Here is a 17,837-nt window from a genome sequence, read left to right as displayed (position 1 = left end):
AAGTGGGTTGGGTCCCTCCAGGTCTGAGACCCAGTAGTACTTACAAATGCACATTAAAGCAGGTCCCTATTGGGCCCTCTATTAATGTCCTTAACTTTAGGGCCAAAAACACTGGTCAATTTCTGAACAATGATATAAAAAACTTTAAGCTGTTCCATGTCAGTGATTTAGTTCCTGTTTATATTTCACATGCTTTACTTAATCCTGAATTCCCTATGAGTGTTTGCTATTTCCAAGATGCTGTGTTTCTGTATTTTTTCATGTACCATATAACTTTTGTTATAGTTCATATTTTGAACTTAGTCACCTCCAGGTATTTATGACAGGCCACGATGGAGAGCTCTGGAGCTTGGGCTTAAGGCGGTGCAAATTTCTCACTGTGCCTGTCAGTGGATCAGAAAGGTGTTCAGAATACATTGTCATCCGATCCTTTGCCTCTATGCAGAGCGCACAGAGTAATAATCATGTATTTCAGTTGATGTTGAGATTCTGTGCAGAATTATGAGTGTGAAGGAGATACATAGAAGTCAAAGTGTTGACACAGTGAAAATAAAAGAAAATACACTTCTTACAGGTGAGTGGGTGTGTTGCTCTGGGTTGGTAAAGTGAAGGAGATATGAGGAAGTGCATTCAGGATTGAGTGAAAAGACTGCACTGAAGAGGAAAGAGATGAGGTTTAAAAAATGCAGATAGAGGAGATATGGGGAGAAAAAAGGCGTACATATCTAACGAAGCGGTAACATATCTGGGGTGTGTGAGATAACCTGAAGACCACTACCCCTTCCACGTTCCTCTGTAGTATTGTTTCATTTACAGTTTCAGTATATCGAAATGAAAACATTTTCAATATTGATTTTTAACAAATAAATCATTGTTGCTACCTGTTTATCTTAAACAATTAACAACAATTGGCAAAGTCTGTAGTCCTGGCTGGTTTTAAATGTATGTCAGTTGTTGTGATATGTATATGGATGCAATAACAGAGCCGAGAGAGCCACCAATATCACAAAAATGTAGTTAACATGTTTAAGCCATACCCTTAATTACATAGGTCATGTCCCTTTTAGATTGTTATATACCCCCCTCTTTTTCATCCCACTTAAAGCCCTCCTCACTGTGATTTCCAAAAGTAAATTACATTTCTTTAAAAAGTCCCTATCCTGGATGTACGTTGTGTGTTGTGCTGACATGAAGTCATACATATATAAAGCTGTTTATAGCCTGACCTAAAAATGGCATGTTCCCAGCGCACTTGCAGAAACCTTCCGTCACCACGGTTCATTTCGGGTAAATGAAACAACGAAGATAGAACGAGACACAGTGGCTTGCCTGGTATAACACCCTGTGGTCTACTAGGATATCCAGTATTAGAATACAAGTTTTACTTATGAAGCTGAATAAAATAAACTATTATACCACGTTGCATTCCCTACAGTTCTTTTTGATTTTTTCGTCCCACAAAAACGAACCCCAAAGCGTGTGAATGAAACGTTTGACCCATCTTCCTGTGGTATCCTTCCTCCAGGACGTCTCACTTGGGGAGAACGGACGACTTTCTCCCTGCACAAGTTTAAGTTTGGAAAGTGTGTTTTTCTTTCAAAGCTCCTTTGCTATGTAAATGGAGGGTTAGAGCTCCCCAGTGCCCGCGCTCCCGCGCAGGGCACAAAGAGCGCTTTCAGGTACAGGAGAGCTGCCCTGCTGTGCTGGTCCTCTAACGATGGGCGTGGTACCTCGGGCACACCCCATCTCTGCAGGAGGCACAGAGGACTGAATGAAAACGTGCAGCATCACCGTCTCTAAAGTCTACATACATTTTACAGAAACAGTTGCACATGACGGTGATGGTTTAGTAGACTGAACATAAGACAGCATCACTCCGTGAGCTTGAGGGGCTCACAGGAAGGGTCTTGCACCCCCGCCTCCAACTCAGGAGCAGGGGGCTTCCGCTGTGCAGCGCCCCCTCCCGCCCTCGCCAGCTCCAGCTGCCGGAGCACACGAGCCAGGACCCCGCCCTCGGGAGCGCACTATTAAATATAGTATAACGGGAGCCTGGATTGGAAACAGACGCTCTCTGTCTGGCTCTCTGGCTGCCGCTGCTCCCGGCTGCAAGCACCGATAGCTGCCCGGACTCTCGCTTAAATGAAGTCTGCACCGGCCTTCCCGCCGCTACTCCTGGCCCTGCTCCTGGCCCTGGGGGCTAACGCAGGGCCGGGCCCTGGAGGTAAGACTGAGATCTGGTGTTTGATGTCTACTTGAAAAATATATTTATGTCTGCATGCAATGGAATAATGAAAAAGTAGATTGATGGAAAAGTTCAGTGTGCTATGTTATTTGGTTACGCTACTGACGCTGCAGTCTCTACCGCTCGTAGGCAGCTTCGAGGCGCTAATAGTACTGAAGTGAAAGGGCTGGATGTAGCTCTCAGTATTGATTAAACCAGAACTTTGAAAGTAACGCTGGACTAGACACCGACATCTGGAAGTAGAACGCCCAACTTTACCTTTCAAGCCAAACTTTTGTGCTAACACCACCGTCCCCAATTAGTATCTTTAGATCAGCCACAATCGCCCATGGCGCCTTCTTTATGCGTCCACCTTCATATTTCCACATGTTTTCTTTCCCCCTCTTCTTATCCTCCTATACCTGTCCAGCTAGCTGCATAGTGGGTTACTAGTGCCTCGAAGCTTTTCTTGTCTGCATTAGCCAGTGTTTTAAATGGAAATATAGAAGTGCCAACACTCACTAAACCGAAGTGTCTGTTTTCTACAAAATGTGCTCCTACTCTCCCATGAAAAGGACCGCGCGGTACTGAGACGTGTTCGCACTCTCCCTTTCTAAATAAAGACGAAAAGGTACTTTCACCTGACAAACCCCCTCACTGAAAGAACATTAGCGCTATTCAACTAAAGCATTCATGCATACATCGAAGAATTACATGCGGGCACTGCAGTGTCACGAGCCAGCCCCAAACCTCAGGCATGGAGACTGAAATGGGGTCAGCTTTTAATTATAGACAGGGAAACGTGAAGATCAGCCCCCACTCACATGTTTGCCATAGGGGCATCAGCCTTCATTCACAGACAGTGACTGGAAGATAAGCCCTCAGTCACAGATAGTGATGCAGGGGATCAGCCCTCATTCACAGACACTGTCATGGGGGAGATCAGTCCTCATTCGCATGTACGCCATAGGACACCAGCCCGTACTCATAGACAGTGACTGGGAGATAAGCCTTCAGTCACCGACAGTATCACGGGGAGATCAGCCCTCACTTGCAAGTATGCCCTCACTAACAGTGACTGAATACCAGCTCTCACTCACAGGCAGTGACTGGGAGATAAGCTCTCAGTCACCGACAGTGTCATGGGGTGATCAGCCCTCACTTGCATGTATGCCCTCACTAACAGTGACTGAATACTAGTCCTTACTCACAGACAGTGACTGGGCGACAAACCCTCACCCACAGTGTCATGGGGAGATCAGCCCTCACTGACAGGTATGCCTTAGGGGCATCAGCCCTCACTCAGAGACAGGGACTGGGAGATACAACCTTAGTCCCACACAGTGTCATGGAGAGATCATCTCCCACTCACATATAGTGACTAGGAGATGAGCCCTCACTCGCACTAATGCCATCACTGACAGTGACTGAAGATCAGCCCTCACTTACAGACAGTGACTGGGAGATCAGCCCTCCCTCACAGACAGTGACTGGGAGATAAGCCCTCAGTCACAGACAATATCATGGAGAGATCAGTCCTCACTCACAGACAATGTCATGGGGAGATCAGTCTTTACTCACATGTATGCAATGGAGGATCATCCCTCACAGACAGTGACTCGGAGATAAGCCCTCACTCACAGACAGTGATGCAGGGAGATTGGCCCTTACTCACAGTGAGTGGTCATGGGAAGATCAGTCCTCATTCACAGTGATGCAGGGGCATCAGCCCTCACTCACAGACATTGTCATGGGGAGATCAGCCGTCACTTACAAGTATGCCATGAGAGGATCAGCCCTCACTGATAATGACTGGGAGATAAGCCATCACTCACTGACAGTGATGTAGGGAGTTCAGCCCTCAATCACAGACAGTGACTGGGCGATAAGCCCTTAGTCACAGACAGTATCATAGGAAGATCCGTTCTCACTGGCAAGTACTCCATAGAATATGTTATGTTATGATCAGGAACAGCTCGCGGCGCATGGGTGGGGTATGGGGAGAAAAATTAATTTAAAAAAAACAAACTTTCCTAAATCGCTGTCCGCTCCTCTTTCCTTCGCCGCAGACTCAGGCTCCCAGCCTGCCCTGCGGCCAATCTGAACGCTGCTCTCATGCTGCTGGCTGCTGTCATGCTGCTGGAAGCATGACAACAGCGTTTGGATTGGTCGGAGCACCCAGCCAGGGTGCTCCAAGGCAGACTGGGAGCGCCTGACTGCTCTCTCCAAACCAGCAACGCAGTGCCGGGTTGGACAGAGCTTAGTGCACATGTATGTTTGACCAGCCTGAGCTGGCCAGCCAAACATACATGCGCACTGAGGGGGAGTGTTGAGCACTCCCCTCTGGTTCATAACAGCCCGTGGCCCCGCCCCTTCGTAGAAGTTTGGCAGCTGCTGGCGGAGGTGGAGGAAGGGGTGACGCTCTTCTGCCTTAGCGGAGGAGCCGTGCCTGGTTATGATATGATATGACGTTATGTTATGTTACGTTTATTCTCACCTGGGAGGGTGTCCTTGGGCTGAAATGAGTGGGAGCTGCTACCCTTGCTGGGTCATCGCCCCTGGCAAGTCACGTTTTCGGGGCCCGATTAACAAAGGGGCTTCTGACTAGTGAAGTTATGAGGGCCGAGTCCCTACACTCAGGCAGAATCTCTGCACTGAGCACTACAGTGCAGGGACTCCGCCCCTATGGCGCAGATTCCGCACTCGGACGAATCGTAAGTCCCTTTGTGAATCGAGCCCTCATATTCTTCCTGAATTGTGGAGTTGATCTGACGGCCCTAATGTGGAGACGGAGTTTATTCCAGGCTTTAGGAGCCAGGTAGGAGAAGGTGTGGCCGCTGGTTGGGTGATAAGACCTCGCTCACAGTGACACAGCAAGATCAGCTCTCACTCGACAAAACCTGGAGTCCCGTCACTTCTCACCTTAAACGCCCTCAGCGTTCAGGAGGCTCCCATTTTTCTAATGTCTAAGACTTTAAGGGCCTCAGGTATCTGTGTTACCTCGGACGCCGACTCTGCTAATCAACCAGCTCAAGTACCTGGAATATGTCTTAGTTCTTAATTTTTACTCGATCCTGAAGTCAGGGTTCATCAATTCTGGCTTTGGTATGTCTGTTCACTTCTATTGATGTGGTGGGGCTGGGTTGGGTTTGCAGGGGGTGTTTTCGTTTTATCACCTATACCTGAAACCCCATATGAGAACTGCACTGTGCCTTGGAATTAACTGTCGTTGTGTATGATTTAATTGCTGTTACAAATTATAAATAAATTGGTTAAAAAATAGATCTGCCCTCTCTCAGAAGCAGGGAGACATATGAATCATCTTCCCCTCACAGACAGTGACACTGTGGCATCAGCCTTCGCTCACACATAGTGACACTGGGAGATCAGTCTTCATCCACAACCAGTGATACTCCGAAATGAGCTCCCCATCACAGTTAGTGGCATTGGGAGATCAGTATCTTCTCACTAAATGTGGCACGGGGAGACCAGTTCTTGTTCTGGGGGATCGTCTTTCATCCACAGACAGTGATACAGGAAAGTCATCCCTCGGTTACAGACAGTGACACAGGGAGATCATGCCTCAGTTACAGACAGTGACACTAGGAGACTAGCCCTCTGTCACAGACAGTTACACTGGGAGAACAGCCCTCGGTCACAGTCACTGACACTGGGAGATCAGCCCTCAGTCACAGACAGTGATTCAGGGAGTTTAGCCCTTACAGAAAGTGGCATAGATCAGCCCCCTCACTCACAGACAGGGGCATGGTCCCCAGTCAGAAACAGTAACAGTGAAATTAGTCCTCACTCATAGACAGTGACTCTGGGGCATCAGCCCTCTGTCACAAACAATGACACAGGAAGAACTGCCCTCAGTCACAGACACTGACGCTGGGAGATCGGCCCTCAGTCATAGACAGTGATGCAGGGAGATCTGGCCTCACTCACAGACAGTGGCATAGCCCCCAGTCAGAAACAGCAACACTAGGAAATTAGTCCTCACTTATAGACAGTGAAACTAGGAAATCAGCCCTCCGTCCCAGATAGTGACACAGGGACGTCAACCCTCAGTCACAGACAGTGATGCAGGGAGATCAGGAGTCACTCACAGACAGTGGCATAGCAGAGGTTCTCCCCCAGTCAGAAACAGTAACACAGGGAAATTAGCCCTCACTTATAGACAATTACACTAGGAGATCAGCCCTCTGTCACAGACAGTGGCACTGGAAGAACAGCCCTCAATCATAGACACGGACACCGGAAGATCAGCCCTCAGTCACAGACAGTGATGCATGGAGATCAGCTCTCACTCACAGACAGTGGCATATCCCCAAGTCAGAAAGAGTAACACAGGGAAATTAGTCCTCACTCTGACCCAGTGACTCTGGGAGATCAGTTTTCTGCAGCAGTCTTCAGTCACAGACAGTGATACCGGGGGATCAGCCCTAATTCATAGACAGTGACTCTGGGAAATTAGTCATCTGTCACAGACAGTGACAGTATCAGGTAATCCTCTCACAGAAAGTGGCATAGGAAGATTTTCACTCACTCAAAGACTGTGACGTATAGGAGTCCGCCTTCACTCACAGAAAGAGGCACCGGGAGATCAGCACTCACCACAGAGAGGGACTATGGGTGATAAGCCTTCACTCACAGAGTGAGTTGGTGATATCAGTCACATGTATGACACAGAGGGAATCAGCCTTCACTCACATACAAGGGCACAGGAAGATTAGCCCTCTTTCCATGGTGTAAACAGAGTGAGATCTGGTAATCAGCCGTCACTAAAATATGGAAGTCACAGACAGTGAGCCTGAAATGTCTGTATTCAGTCACAGCCAGTGACCCTGAAACAAGAATATTGACTCTCAGGCACAGGGCATAGCACTCTGAGACCCCGGAGGCAGACAGTGAAGTTGGGTAGGCGAATACTCCTCAGTAAAAGGCAGTAGCACTTGATGATAGACTCCTCAGTTAGACAAGTGACACTGGGACAGGAGGGCCCGTCCCTAGTCACAGACAGAGAGATTAGCTCTGAGTCACAGACTGATAGATGAGCCATCAGTCCCAGACAGAGGCAGCAGAAAAGGAAAATGAACCCTCAGTCACGGACAAGACGAACCACCAGTTGCAGGCAGTGGCAGCAGAAAAGGAAAGTGAACCCTCAGTCACAGTCCGGACGACGAGCCATCAGTCACAGACAGTGGAAAAGGAACATGAACCCTCAATCACAGACGGAAAAATGAGCCGTCAGTCTGAGAGTGGCAGTGGAAAAGGAACATGAACCCTCAATCACAGATGGGAAAATGAGCCGTCAGTCTCAGAGAGTGACAGTGGAAAAGAACATGAATCCTCAACCACAGACTGAAAAATGAGCCATCAGTCTCAGGCACCGGCAGTGGAAAAGGAACATGAACCCTCAATCACAGACGGAAAAATTAGCCATCAGTCTCAGAGAGTGACAGTGGAAACGAACATGAACCCTCAACCACAGACGGGAAAATGAGCCATCAGTCTCAAAGAGTAGCAGTGGAAAAGGACATTGACCCTCAATCACATACTCTTGAGTGAAGCTCTCATTCAAAAGGCAGGAGGTGAGAAGTGAGTCACAGCGAGAATTGACCCTCAGTCATAGACAGATAAAACAGGAGAACAGTCCTCATAAGCGGCCAAGTAGACGTCTGTGACAGAGAAGGAGAGTAGCACTTAGGTACAGACAGGATTATCAGACCTCATTCAGGGAGGAGGAGACCAGCTCTTTTAGGCATAGAGTGATTAGCCCTCAACAATTGCACTGAAACCGGAGATCAGCCCCCGTTGAAAAGGGGGAAATTGTTTCATGTGACAGACAGGAATATCACCCCTCTGTAACAATAAAGGAGATATCATTCTACAGGCATCGACACACTCACCAGGAGAACTGTCCTGAAGCACCAACAGTGACAATGTGACAGTGAGATCACTCACAGACAGGCTGGCCCTCGGTGATAGACATGGAGGTCATGCCTCAGTCACAGTCGAGAGTGCTGGCCCTCAATAACAGAGGGGAAGGTAATCCCTCAATTACAGACAGGGAGATTAGCTCTCAACTACAAACAGGGAGACAGCCCTCAGTCACAGTCAGGGACACCAGCCGTCAGTTGCAGACAGGGGATTTGGCCCTCAGTCACAAAGAGGAAGATCATTACTCAACCACAAACAGGGAGATCAGCCCTCAGTTACAGACAGGGGGATCAGCCCTCAGTTACAGACAGAGAACACGCCTCAGTCACAAACAAGGAGATTAACCCTCATTCATAAACAGGGAGATGAGCCCTCAGTTACAGACAGAGATAGCACGCCTCAATCACAGACATAGAGATTAATCCTCATTCATAAACAGGGAGATCATCCCTCAGTTACAGACAGGGAGGTCAAGCCTCAGTTACAGACAAGGGTGTTGACCCTCAGTCACAGAGAGGAAGTCCATTACTCAATCACAGATAGGGAGATTAGCCCTCAGTTACAGACAGAGATAACACCCCTCAATCACAGGCAGGGAGATGATAATCCTTATTCATAAACAGAGAGATCAGCCCTCAGTTACAGACAGGGAGATCAGCCCTCAGTTACAGACAGAGATAATACGCCTCAATCAGAGGCAGGGAGATGATAATCCTCATTCATAAACAGGGAGATCAGCCCTCGGTTACAGACAGAGGGGTCAACCCTCAGTTACGGACAGGGAGATCAAGCCTCAGTTACAGAGAGGGGTGTTGGCTCTCAGTCACAGAGGAAGATTATCCCTCAATCACAGGCAGGAAGATCGTCCCGCAATCACAGACGGGGAGAGTAATCTTCAACCACACACAGGGAGATCAGCCCTCAGTTACACTCAGGGAGATCAGCTCTCAATTACAGACAGGGATATCAAGCCTCAATTACAGACAAGGATAACAACCCTCAGTCCACAATCAGGGGTGCTGGCCTTCAGTCACAGAGAGGAAAATGCTCCCTCAATCACGGATGGGGAGATTAACCCTCAATCACAAACAGGGAGATCAACCCTCACTTACAGACAGTGAGATCAGCCCTCAGTTACAGGCAGAGATAACAGCCCTTAGTCACAGTCTCGGGTGTTGGCCCTCAGTCACCGAGAGGAAGATCATCTCTCAATCACAGAGACGAAGATCATCCCTCAGTCACAGACAGGGAGATTAGCCCTCAATCACAGACAGGGAGATTGAGATCAAGCCTTAGACAGAGAGAGTAGTCCTCATCATAGACAGGGAGGTCGGATCTCAGTCAGAGAAATGGAAATAGTTACCAGAGGTTCTGAGTGAATGATAAAACAACAAGACAGAGAGATAGACCCTCACTTGCAGGGGTGTTACCCCTGAGTCACAAACAAGTACATGAGCCCTCAGATACCATCATAGTTACAGAGGTATTGGGACAGGGAGGCACGCCTCATTCACAGACTTTGAAACGTGGGATCGGGGGGTGTCAGCCCTCTGTCATATACAAACCTGTTAGCCCTCAGCTGTAGAGATCATTCCTCGGTTTAGTTATTGACAATGGTCCATTAGGACAAAACTCATTGAAAGCAGGTTCGAATCCCGGAGTCGGCTCAACTCAACATCCCGTGATCCCGAGCAAATCGTTTAATGTCCCGTGCCTAAAACAATAATAATCATCGGACCTTGTGTAATGTGATCTGAAGCTCAAGTAAAGTGCTCCAGTGGGCTTAAAAGACACTGAAACCTGCAGATCAGCTCTCTGTCTTATACAGACTCATTAGCCCTCAGTCTCAAACAGGGAGATCAACCAGGGGGCCGTAGCGGGCATCGGGCTTGTTCCTGTTAGGCTGGAAGGGTGGGGGCTGGTTTTGTTACTGAGACCGGTTTTGCAGCAGTGCTGCGATATCGCCCACACTAACAAAAAAACAAAAGCAGCAGTGGTTCGCCCCCACACGGGGGGTGGTCTGACAAAATTGCCAGAGCTGTTTTGGGATCCCAGTCCGGCCCTGAGATCAGCCCTCTGTAATTTACAGACCCATAAGCCCTCGGCTGCAGACAGAGATCAGTCCTCAGTCAGTGAAGCACGTCTCAGATAGACACGGGCCCGGTTCTAGCAGGGGGGCCAGGCCCACCCAGTGAAACTCCATGGCCCACCCAAAGCCCATGTGCACGTAGAAAGCATCTTTTATTTTTCTTTATGATCCTTGTAGGCCTACAGGCTCACTTTCTGAGTCTAATTGCTCATCTTCAATGACAAGCTCCAATGTGGTGGGCTACTTGACAGGACAGGTGTGAAGTTCATGGGGGTGGTGGTTGTTAACACACATATAATAAGCAGAAGTACCTGTGATACGTCTATTGTATCAAAAGATTCCAGCTAGCTCCCACAACAGAGTACTTAAGAGATGGTATATGGCCAGAGCCACTGGAATTTTGTGATTCAGCAGATGTTATGGTTTCTGCATAATTATGGATCGGCCACGTAGTCCATCATCTTCTGCATAATTTGCAGTTTTTTTAAAAAAGGGTTCCTGCTCCCACGGATTAAAAGTTAAAATAAAACAATACCAAATGTGTTGCCACGATGTGGCAGGCCTCTTGTCACAGAGGCAGGTTAACTCATTATTGGTGTACTTAGATGTTATACTGATATTAATGAGGTGATATTATTGCCCATACAGTGTTAACATACTGCTTCAAAATATGCCACATTAGGCTGCATAATTTAGTGCACCCTACTGCATAATTTGCCTCCCCCCCCCCCCCCCCCCGTTGGATAATTAAAGTGGCCCTGCATATGGCAGAAACAATCTTACAGAATTTTGTAATCTGAAGAAAAGTATTTGAAAATATACATACAATCAATTTATATCTTGGTAGTGGTTTGTTTTATTTTGTTCCTGCTGTGACGTTATTCTTAATTTGTGGCACTATTTGAAAAAATACAATGCCGAAGCCACAAGTTTTGACTTTTCTGAACTGATTTTTTTTCCAAGTTTCACTAACAAAACACAGATACAGCATGGGCAGGAGCAGAGCAAGTTTGTGTTATGCAAAGAAGGGTATTGGCAGCTATTCTGTGGTAACGCTGGCACCTCGGACTGTGACTGTCCTGCCTACTCCCAACCTCCAGACGGCCAGCTGAGTCTAACATATTTAGAAGGAGCTTAAGACACAGACAGCCCCCTTTAGGTGGCAGGGTGCTGTGCATTTGTTCTCCCCCAACAAATTCTCCCTTTATGTCACATTGATAGAAATGGATTATAGAGCCCCCGCAGCCCCTCGATACTAAACCAAGAAGATAACATAGTGGGTGAATGCACTTACTTCCAAGTTGTTCCTACAATCTGTAGCTTCATAAGTTCAAGTATTGCTACTCAGCCTTTCAGTTTGGACTCAAGATTAGAACAGCAAGAGCTGTAAAATATTTGTATGTCTTACAATCAGTCTAAACCTTTTGAGCTTCTAGGTGCCCCAGGATCCTGATAAACAACACATTCACTTGAGCTTCAAGTGATTGTGTTTTGGCGCATTTCGAAAGGTAGAGCACCTAACCTGGTTAGACTACTGATGTTATTATTAACTATCCGCTAACTCCCACCCGTGGATGTGATGGTGTCCTTTAATCAGAAATCCTAAAAAAAAAGCTCCAGAGCTTCCATAACTGTGGCTCTACAGGATAATGAACTTAAAAAAAATCCAGATACTTGACAAGAAGAAATGGTAAAGGGAATAGTGCAGAGATGAGAACTGGAAGGTAATCAGAGAAGAGTGTGAGGATAGGAAAGATGAGGGTAAGGAAAAAAGAAAGGATAAGATAAAGGAATGGCAATGAAGAAGGTGGATGAAATGAGAGTAAAGCAGTGAGTAGAAGGAACGAGAATAACTATGAGAGAAGGGCTTATTACATTGGAGCAGAAGAGTTATGTGTGCCATAAAGTAGAACATCTGATGAAGATGGTGCTAGAGGTGGATAAAGGAGGATATAGCAGCGGAACAATGAGCAATGTGGGTGATAGACCTGAACTGAGAAAGGGACAAGCAGTGAGTACAGGGTGAGGAGTAGGGAGGTGTGAAGGTGGAGAATGAGGCCGACAAATGATTAGGGTGATAAGAAACAAAGGTAATTACAGGTAATTAGAGTGGAGAATGAGAAAATGTTAAATTGTGTTGGTGCAGGGAAAGGTTGTTAGGTGGAGAGTGGTAGAACAGAAGGGAGAGGAGAGTGATGGGTGGAGAGACTGAGAGACAGTGAGGGTGATGGAATAGGAGACTAGACAGAGAAAGACATAAGAAGAGGGAACATGCCAATCACAATATACAAAAGACTGTTTAGTCTTAAGGCACTCACACGAGCTTTACATTTCCACCTTGTTCCCTTTAAAATACATTCTAATCAAAAGGCTGATAGCCTAATATTGGTTAAGAAACTAGGCACCAGATTCTAGTTCCAGTCATCATCCTCAGAACCTGTGCACTTTGCACAGTTGGCAGCTAAGGTAAGAAACAGGCTCACATTTGATGTTTGGCAAGTTGCCAACTCAGATGGCTATTCCAATTGTTATTACCCTTGTCAGAAGTAAATGGACAGCAATAGGTACTATCAACAACTTCAAAAAGTTTCAGTTTTGTACAATCTGTTTACAGTCCGCATGTTCCCAAGTCTTTGTAGATCGTCTGCATACACACACTGTATAATCCAGGTGTTGGTGCTTCAGCTTCTTCAAATAGCGAGAGCCCCCAGTGAAGAATAGGTACAGGGCAGTAGGATTGCAAGTTCCATTTACGCACACGCAAATACCCACACAAGCAGGACAACTTGCAGCTTAAGCTTCCTCTGCATACTCAAAAGTATAACCCATAGGCAGCAGCATTGAAGGTGAGGCTGACAAGTGAGGATGGAGATGGAGAGAGAGAAAGTTGTGTTTCAAAGGGGGGATGTTGAAGCAGAGAGAGAGAGAGAGAGAGAGAAGAGGGTGAGGCAGAGAGGAAGGACAGTGAGGAAGAGACAGAGGAGGTGAGGTGAAGAGAAGAAGGAGGCAGGTGAGGGATAGAGTAAGAGAAAGGTGTGGCAGAGAAAGACAGATGAAGTGAAAGAGAAGAATGAAGCAGAGACACGAGAATAAACTGAAAGCATAGTGAGAGGATGGGGAAGTAAAAAGAGGTTCCAAATTGCGGTAGAAAGGGAGTTGGGGGAGGGAAGAAAAAGATTAGGATGAGGTGGATGTAGAGAAAGAGGAGGCCACTGTTAAGAGACAGGAGGTTGAGATGCTAAAAGAAGGACAAGACAGAGAAAGAGGAGAGTGAGTTGAAGAGAGACAGGCGAGGCAGGAGGATGAGAAGAGCAGGGTGAGGTGGTGAGAAAAAAGACTGGGGTAGAGGAGGATGAGATAGAGAGAAAGGAGGGTGAACATAGAGAATGGTGGGTGAGACAGAGTGAAAGGAGAGTGATACAAAGAGATAAAGAACCTAAGAACAAAATAAACCCTTAGAAACAGTTAAAACTAGTAAGCACGACCCCATGGTAGCCAGAGCATGAAGATCATCCCCCTAGAAGGCCATCCAACATGCCGAGACCGGGGAGAAGCTACACAGATCCATTCTTCATAATGGCCCACCCATGCTTCTTCGTGGCCCTCCCAGATACTGACGCCTGGAGCCGTGATTGGTTAGACGCCGCCCCTGAGCTTTGAGCCTGTATCCACAAGCCGCCACACTGCAGGAGTGAACGGCAGGAGCCTGGACCTGAAGGGTCCCAGGTGTGAGGGGTCTACAGAAGGAGTCTGTCGGTGAAGCCCCTCCCCCGAAATGTGAATGCTCCCTGTGTACATGCCCAGGAAGCAGATGTTGGTCCTAGGCCCGGCTGGGTGAGGCGAGGCGCTGCTCTCTCTCTCTCTCTGACAGCGCTGTGTGTGGCTCAGCTGCTGACACCCGGGCTGTCAGATGTTCCCCGCCTGTGAGCTGCGCAATCTTAGGGGCGCTGTCATTCTCAAGCTGGACGAACTCCAGAACCCCCCTCATGGAGGAATGAGGCCCGCTCCTTCACTGGTGCGAGCAAAGGCTTACCCAATCTTGGAGAAATTAACCCCTCTGAGCTGTGCCCTCATATCTTAAACTCTTCACATGAACTGGCCTAAAAAGATATCAGTATATTTCCCTGAAAGGTGGCAGAGCTGGGGAAGAGTCAGGGCCTCAGTTAATGCACAACATGCAGGGGGCCATGCCCCTAGGTGGACTGGCTTTTTTCCCAGAGGCAGCAGCCTGAAAGGAAGTCTATCCCTCCCGACAGGTCCAGGGACATCTTAAGGATTTTGCGGGCCCTGGGCTAAACATATTTTGGTGGCCCCTGCTGGGAACAGCGGGATTTAAGATCCAGTTTCAGATTTTTTATGCCCTCTAAAGCCAGATCACTGACACTGCACAAGCACACTGGTCGAAATTCTACATGTGTTTCCATCTAATATTCAGGGATAATGATATGCGTTTTAAATATTGTAATATAGAAGCAGCTCACTAATATTATTGCAAATAATATCTGCTACCCACTGCCATGTCGCATAAAAGGAACCTTTTTACGGATGCTGCATGATGTTGAAAACAGAAACACAACATTTCCTTGCAAAATGTCTGAAATAGACTCCCACACAGTGCCATATTGAAAAATGGTATTTAAAAACATCTGTGTTTAAAAATCAAGGTCATCAGGGCAGGCCTGTGTAAAGGACAGAGCTGGATCTGTCAGGGGAACCCTGAAAGGCTGGGGCCCCGAGAGAGAGCCCACTGTGCCCATGCCTTAAAACGTCTCTAGATAGGCCAGTCCAGAAGGCTTCATTGGTGTGGCTACTCTATGCGCTGATGTGCTTGGCCCCATCGACGTCTGTTATTGGCCCTGTGGTGTCTCACTGTTCTTGTTTAGTGTTTAACTTTACTAAGTGCATTCAAACTCCTTTTTTAGGCCACTTAAAATGTGTAAGTGTACGAGAAGAGGACAGCAATCTGAGCCTATGGTTAAAGTGAAGTTTGGCTTATAACATCTTTTTATCCATAGCAGATAAAATGCATATGTTCTTTCCAATTTACATGTATCTCTGTGAAGGAAAATAGCGCCATTTTGATTCAAAGTCTAACAATTTTGTTTCAGAAACCTGTAACTTATAGATTTAAATAACAATATTGTTTTCTGGTGATTTAGGCTTTTTATGACTCACAACACGAAGGGCAAGTTATGTGAATACAAACACATGGGAGCCCTGTCATTGCACTAATGGTGTCTTTTAGCACTTTTGACTTTTTTAGTTATAGCAACAACAAACACGCATTTGCAATACAATAGGTCTCACATTTGCTTGACTTAGAGCTATTGGCATTGTAAATGCATAACTGAACTTTTCTTGCCATATAAATTAGTCAGCCCTGCCACATAATTTGATTCTCTCTGCTACATATTTAGGATATCCCTGCATATAACTAAAAAACTTCAATTTACCTTCTTCCTCTATTTGCAGCAAAAAATGAAAATATTGCCACAAAATCGGTCTCATCCCGTGTCCCAAGGGACACCTGCTGCACCTTTTGTACATGGAAACACCACTGGTATTAATGCACAGGGGATTGCCTAATGCACAAGGCAACACCCACTTCACTGCACCTTCAAACTTCAATAGTGCACATACAAGCACCAAGTGACGTGTATGACAATATCTAGTGGTGCACTGGGAGATCTGCCAGGGCCAGCGTACAAGGGGGCATCTGACTCTGAGGCTTCTAGCGAGTACAGAACAGTATACTGAGAGACATTTACCTCTATCAATGTACAGCACGACATCTAGCTTGACTGTACATGACTGTACCAAATGTAGAGATGTTTAGGTATTAGGGAAGTGTCTGCACATGACTATATCTGCCTCGGCCATTGTACAGTGTACAATAGGCACCTTATGTACAGAATGGCATCTGGCAGACACAACAAACGTACACAGAAGTGCCGACATTTAACTTATGCAGGGGGACAACTGTACAGGATATATCTACCTCAGTGGGTACATAACGCGGGATTGCAAGTACAAGGACTCCTCAAACTCGACTCTGCATATTAACAATTATTGTATATGGAGTGATAAGTGGGGTATATCAGTGCATCTGGTCACAGAGGAGGCCTGACAGTGCCCAGGGTTCAGATAAAAGGAACTGACCTGTGCTGTACGAAATGCAAGCCTGTCTGCGCACATGACATATTTATCATCTGGACCAAAATGGCAGATGCTCGGACAGTGTTACAGCCCTTAGTGCCAGAGGGAGACCCCCCTTAAGGTCCCTAACAGTAGATGTACACATTCAGCACCTAGAAATTATAAAAGCGCAACATCAGTCACTCTGTAAATAATTTTAATATGTTTGGTACATCCACAAGGCGAACTCAAAGATGAAATGTGCGTGCAAGTTTATAAGCCCTTTTTAGCCACTAGAAATCACTTGTGAATGTGCAGGCAAGTCACATCTTCCTGCGGACATTGTCAATGTACTAATCACTATAGCGTGTGTTAAGGAGCTCTTAATACTGTGCGTCTGTCGGTGTACACTGTAAATAACAGGTTTGTGTTTACACTGCACGGCACATACTCCAGGGTTAATAAACGAATCACTGGCTTTCCCCATCACAGCTCCAACATTGAGGGTCTCACTACAGGGTTGGCCTGTCAGCACACGACTCAGTTCTAACATTGTTTGCTCTCCCCATCAGAAGGCTTTCATATTTCTTAGCATAGAAGGAAATAGCCTAGACATCTGCAGAAGACAACAGCAGCATGTGGCACGCCCCCTATGTAATCTGAGGCTCTGCGTCGAAGCTGCAGAAACATGTCCACCGTATGTCGGGCTTGGGTGGGGACTGTGCCTCTAGGCACAAGGGCTGACTATGAGTCTACAAACAGAGCTGTGATTCCCATTCCATGGAAAGCACTTCAAACAGAAAAGAAACATCAAGTTACTGTGCTTTTCACACTTTTATAAGCCCTTATTTGTTAATGTGTTTGGTGTCATGTCAATTAACGACGGTCCTTTCTAGATGAAGCAGGCTTTGCGGTAGTTACAGACTCATTATGTGCTCTTGTCATTGGTGACCGAGTATCTGTTTTCAGCACTTAGAAGGTAATGTATTTATGACAGAATGTCTTGACATTACACCAGGCACAGAATACTTTCAGCACAAGACCACCAAGAAAATGTCAAGGAGTGGATGGCCTGATTTCTGTATTAAAGGCGCAAGCACTTGTAAAAAGTGCTTGTAAATAACAAGTTAGCAATGTGGTGTAACATACAGTGTTTCTGACTTTGGGACCAGGCAACCGGGTTCGAGCCTGGGTGGGCTCTATTAGAAAAAAAATTGTGATCTAAGAATAAACTTGTAACAAATAAAATTAAATAAACAATGGCAATTAAAAGGCATAAGAATATTCACAAAGGAAGTGGACTAAAATTCAATAAAGAACATAGTAACACAAGATAGCATTAACAATGATGCCTAAGCTCCTCTAGCAAGGCTGTCAATAAACACAACAATTCTAAACATGAAGCCCATGCAAAGGAAACAAGGAAGATGAAGAAACAACATATGGCCG

The 17,837-nt window shown here is 46.5% G+C and overlaps 1 protein-coding gene across 1 annotated transcript in view; it reads left to right on the top strand.

Annotated features, from left to right (window-relative positions):
- Positions 1–1,911: 1,911 nt before the first annotated feature.
- The window catches only part of CSPG4 (chondroitin sulfate proteoglycan 4), a 313,635-nt gene continuing 297,709 nt past the window's right edge, over positions 1,912–17,837 (top strand). The window contains exon 1 of the mRNA XM_069222178.1: positions 1,912–2,221. Coding sequence (XP_069078279.1) covers positions 2,140–2,221 — 82 coding nt within the window. The 5' untranslated portion in view covers positions 1,912–2,139. The remainder of the gene's footprint in view (positions 2,222–17,837) is intronic.

Source organism: Pleurodeles waltl, chromosome 3_1 (assembly GCF_031143425.1).
Source record: "Pleurodeles waltl isolate 20211129_DDA chromosome 3_1, aPleWal1.hap1.20221129, whole genome shotgun sequence".
Taxonomy (NCBI): domain Eukaryota; kingdom Metazoa; phylum Chordata; class Amphibia; order Caudata; family Salamandridae; genus Pleurodeles; species Pleurodeles waltl.
The sequence above is the reverse complement of the archived record's forward strand: the minus strand, read 5'-3'. Positions and strand labels throughout refer to the sequence as shown.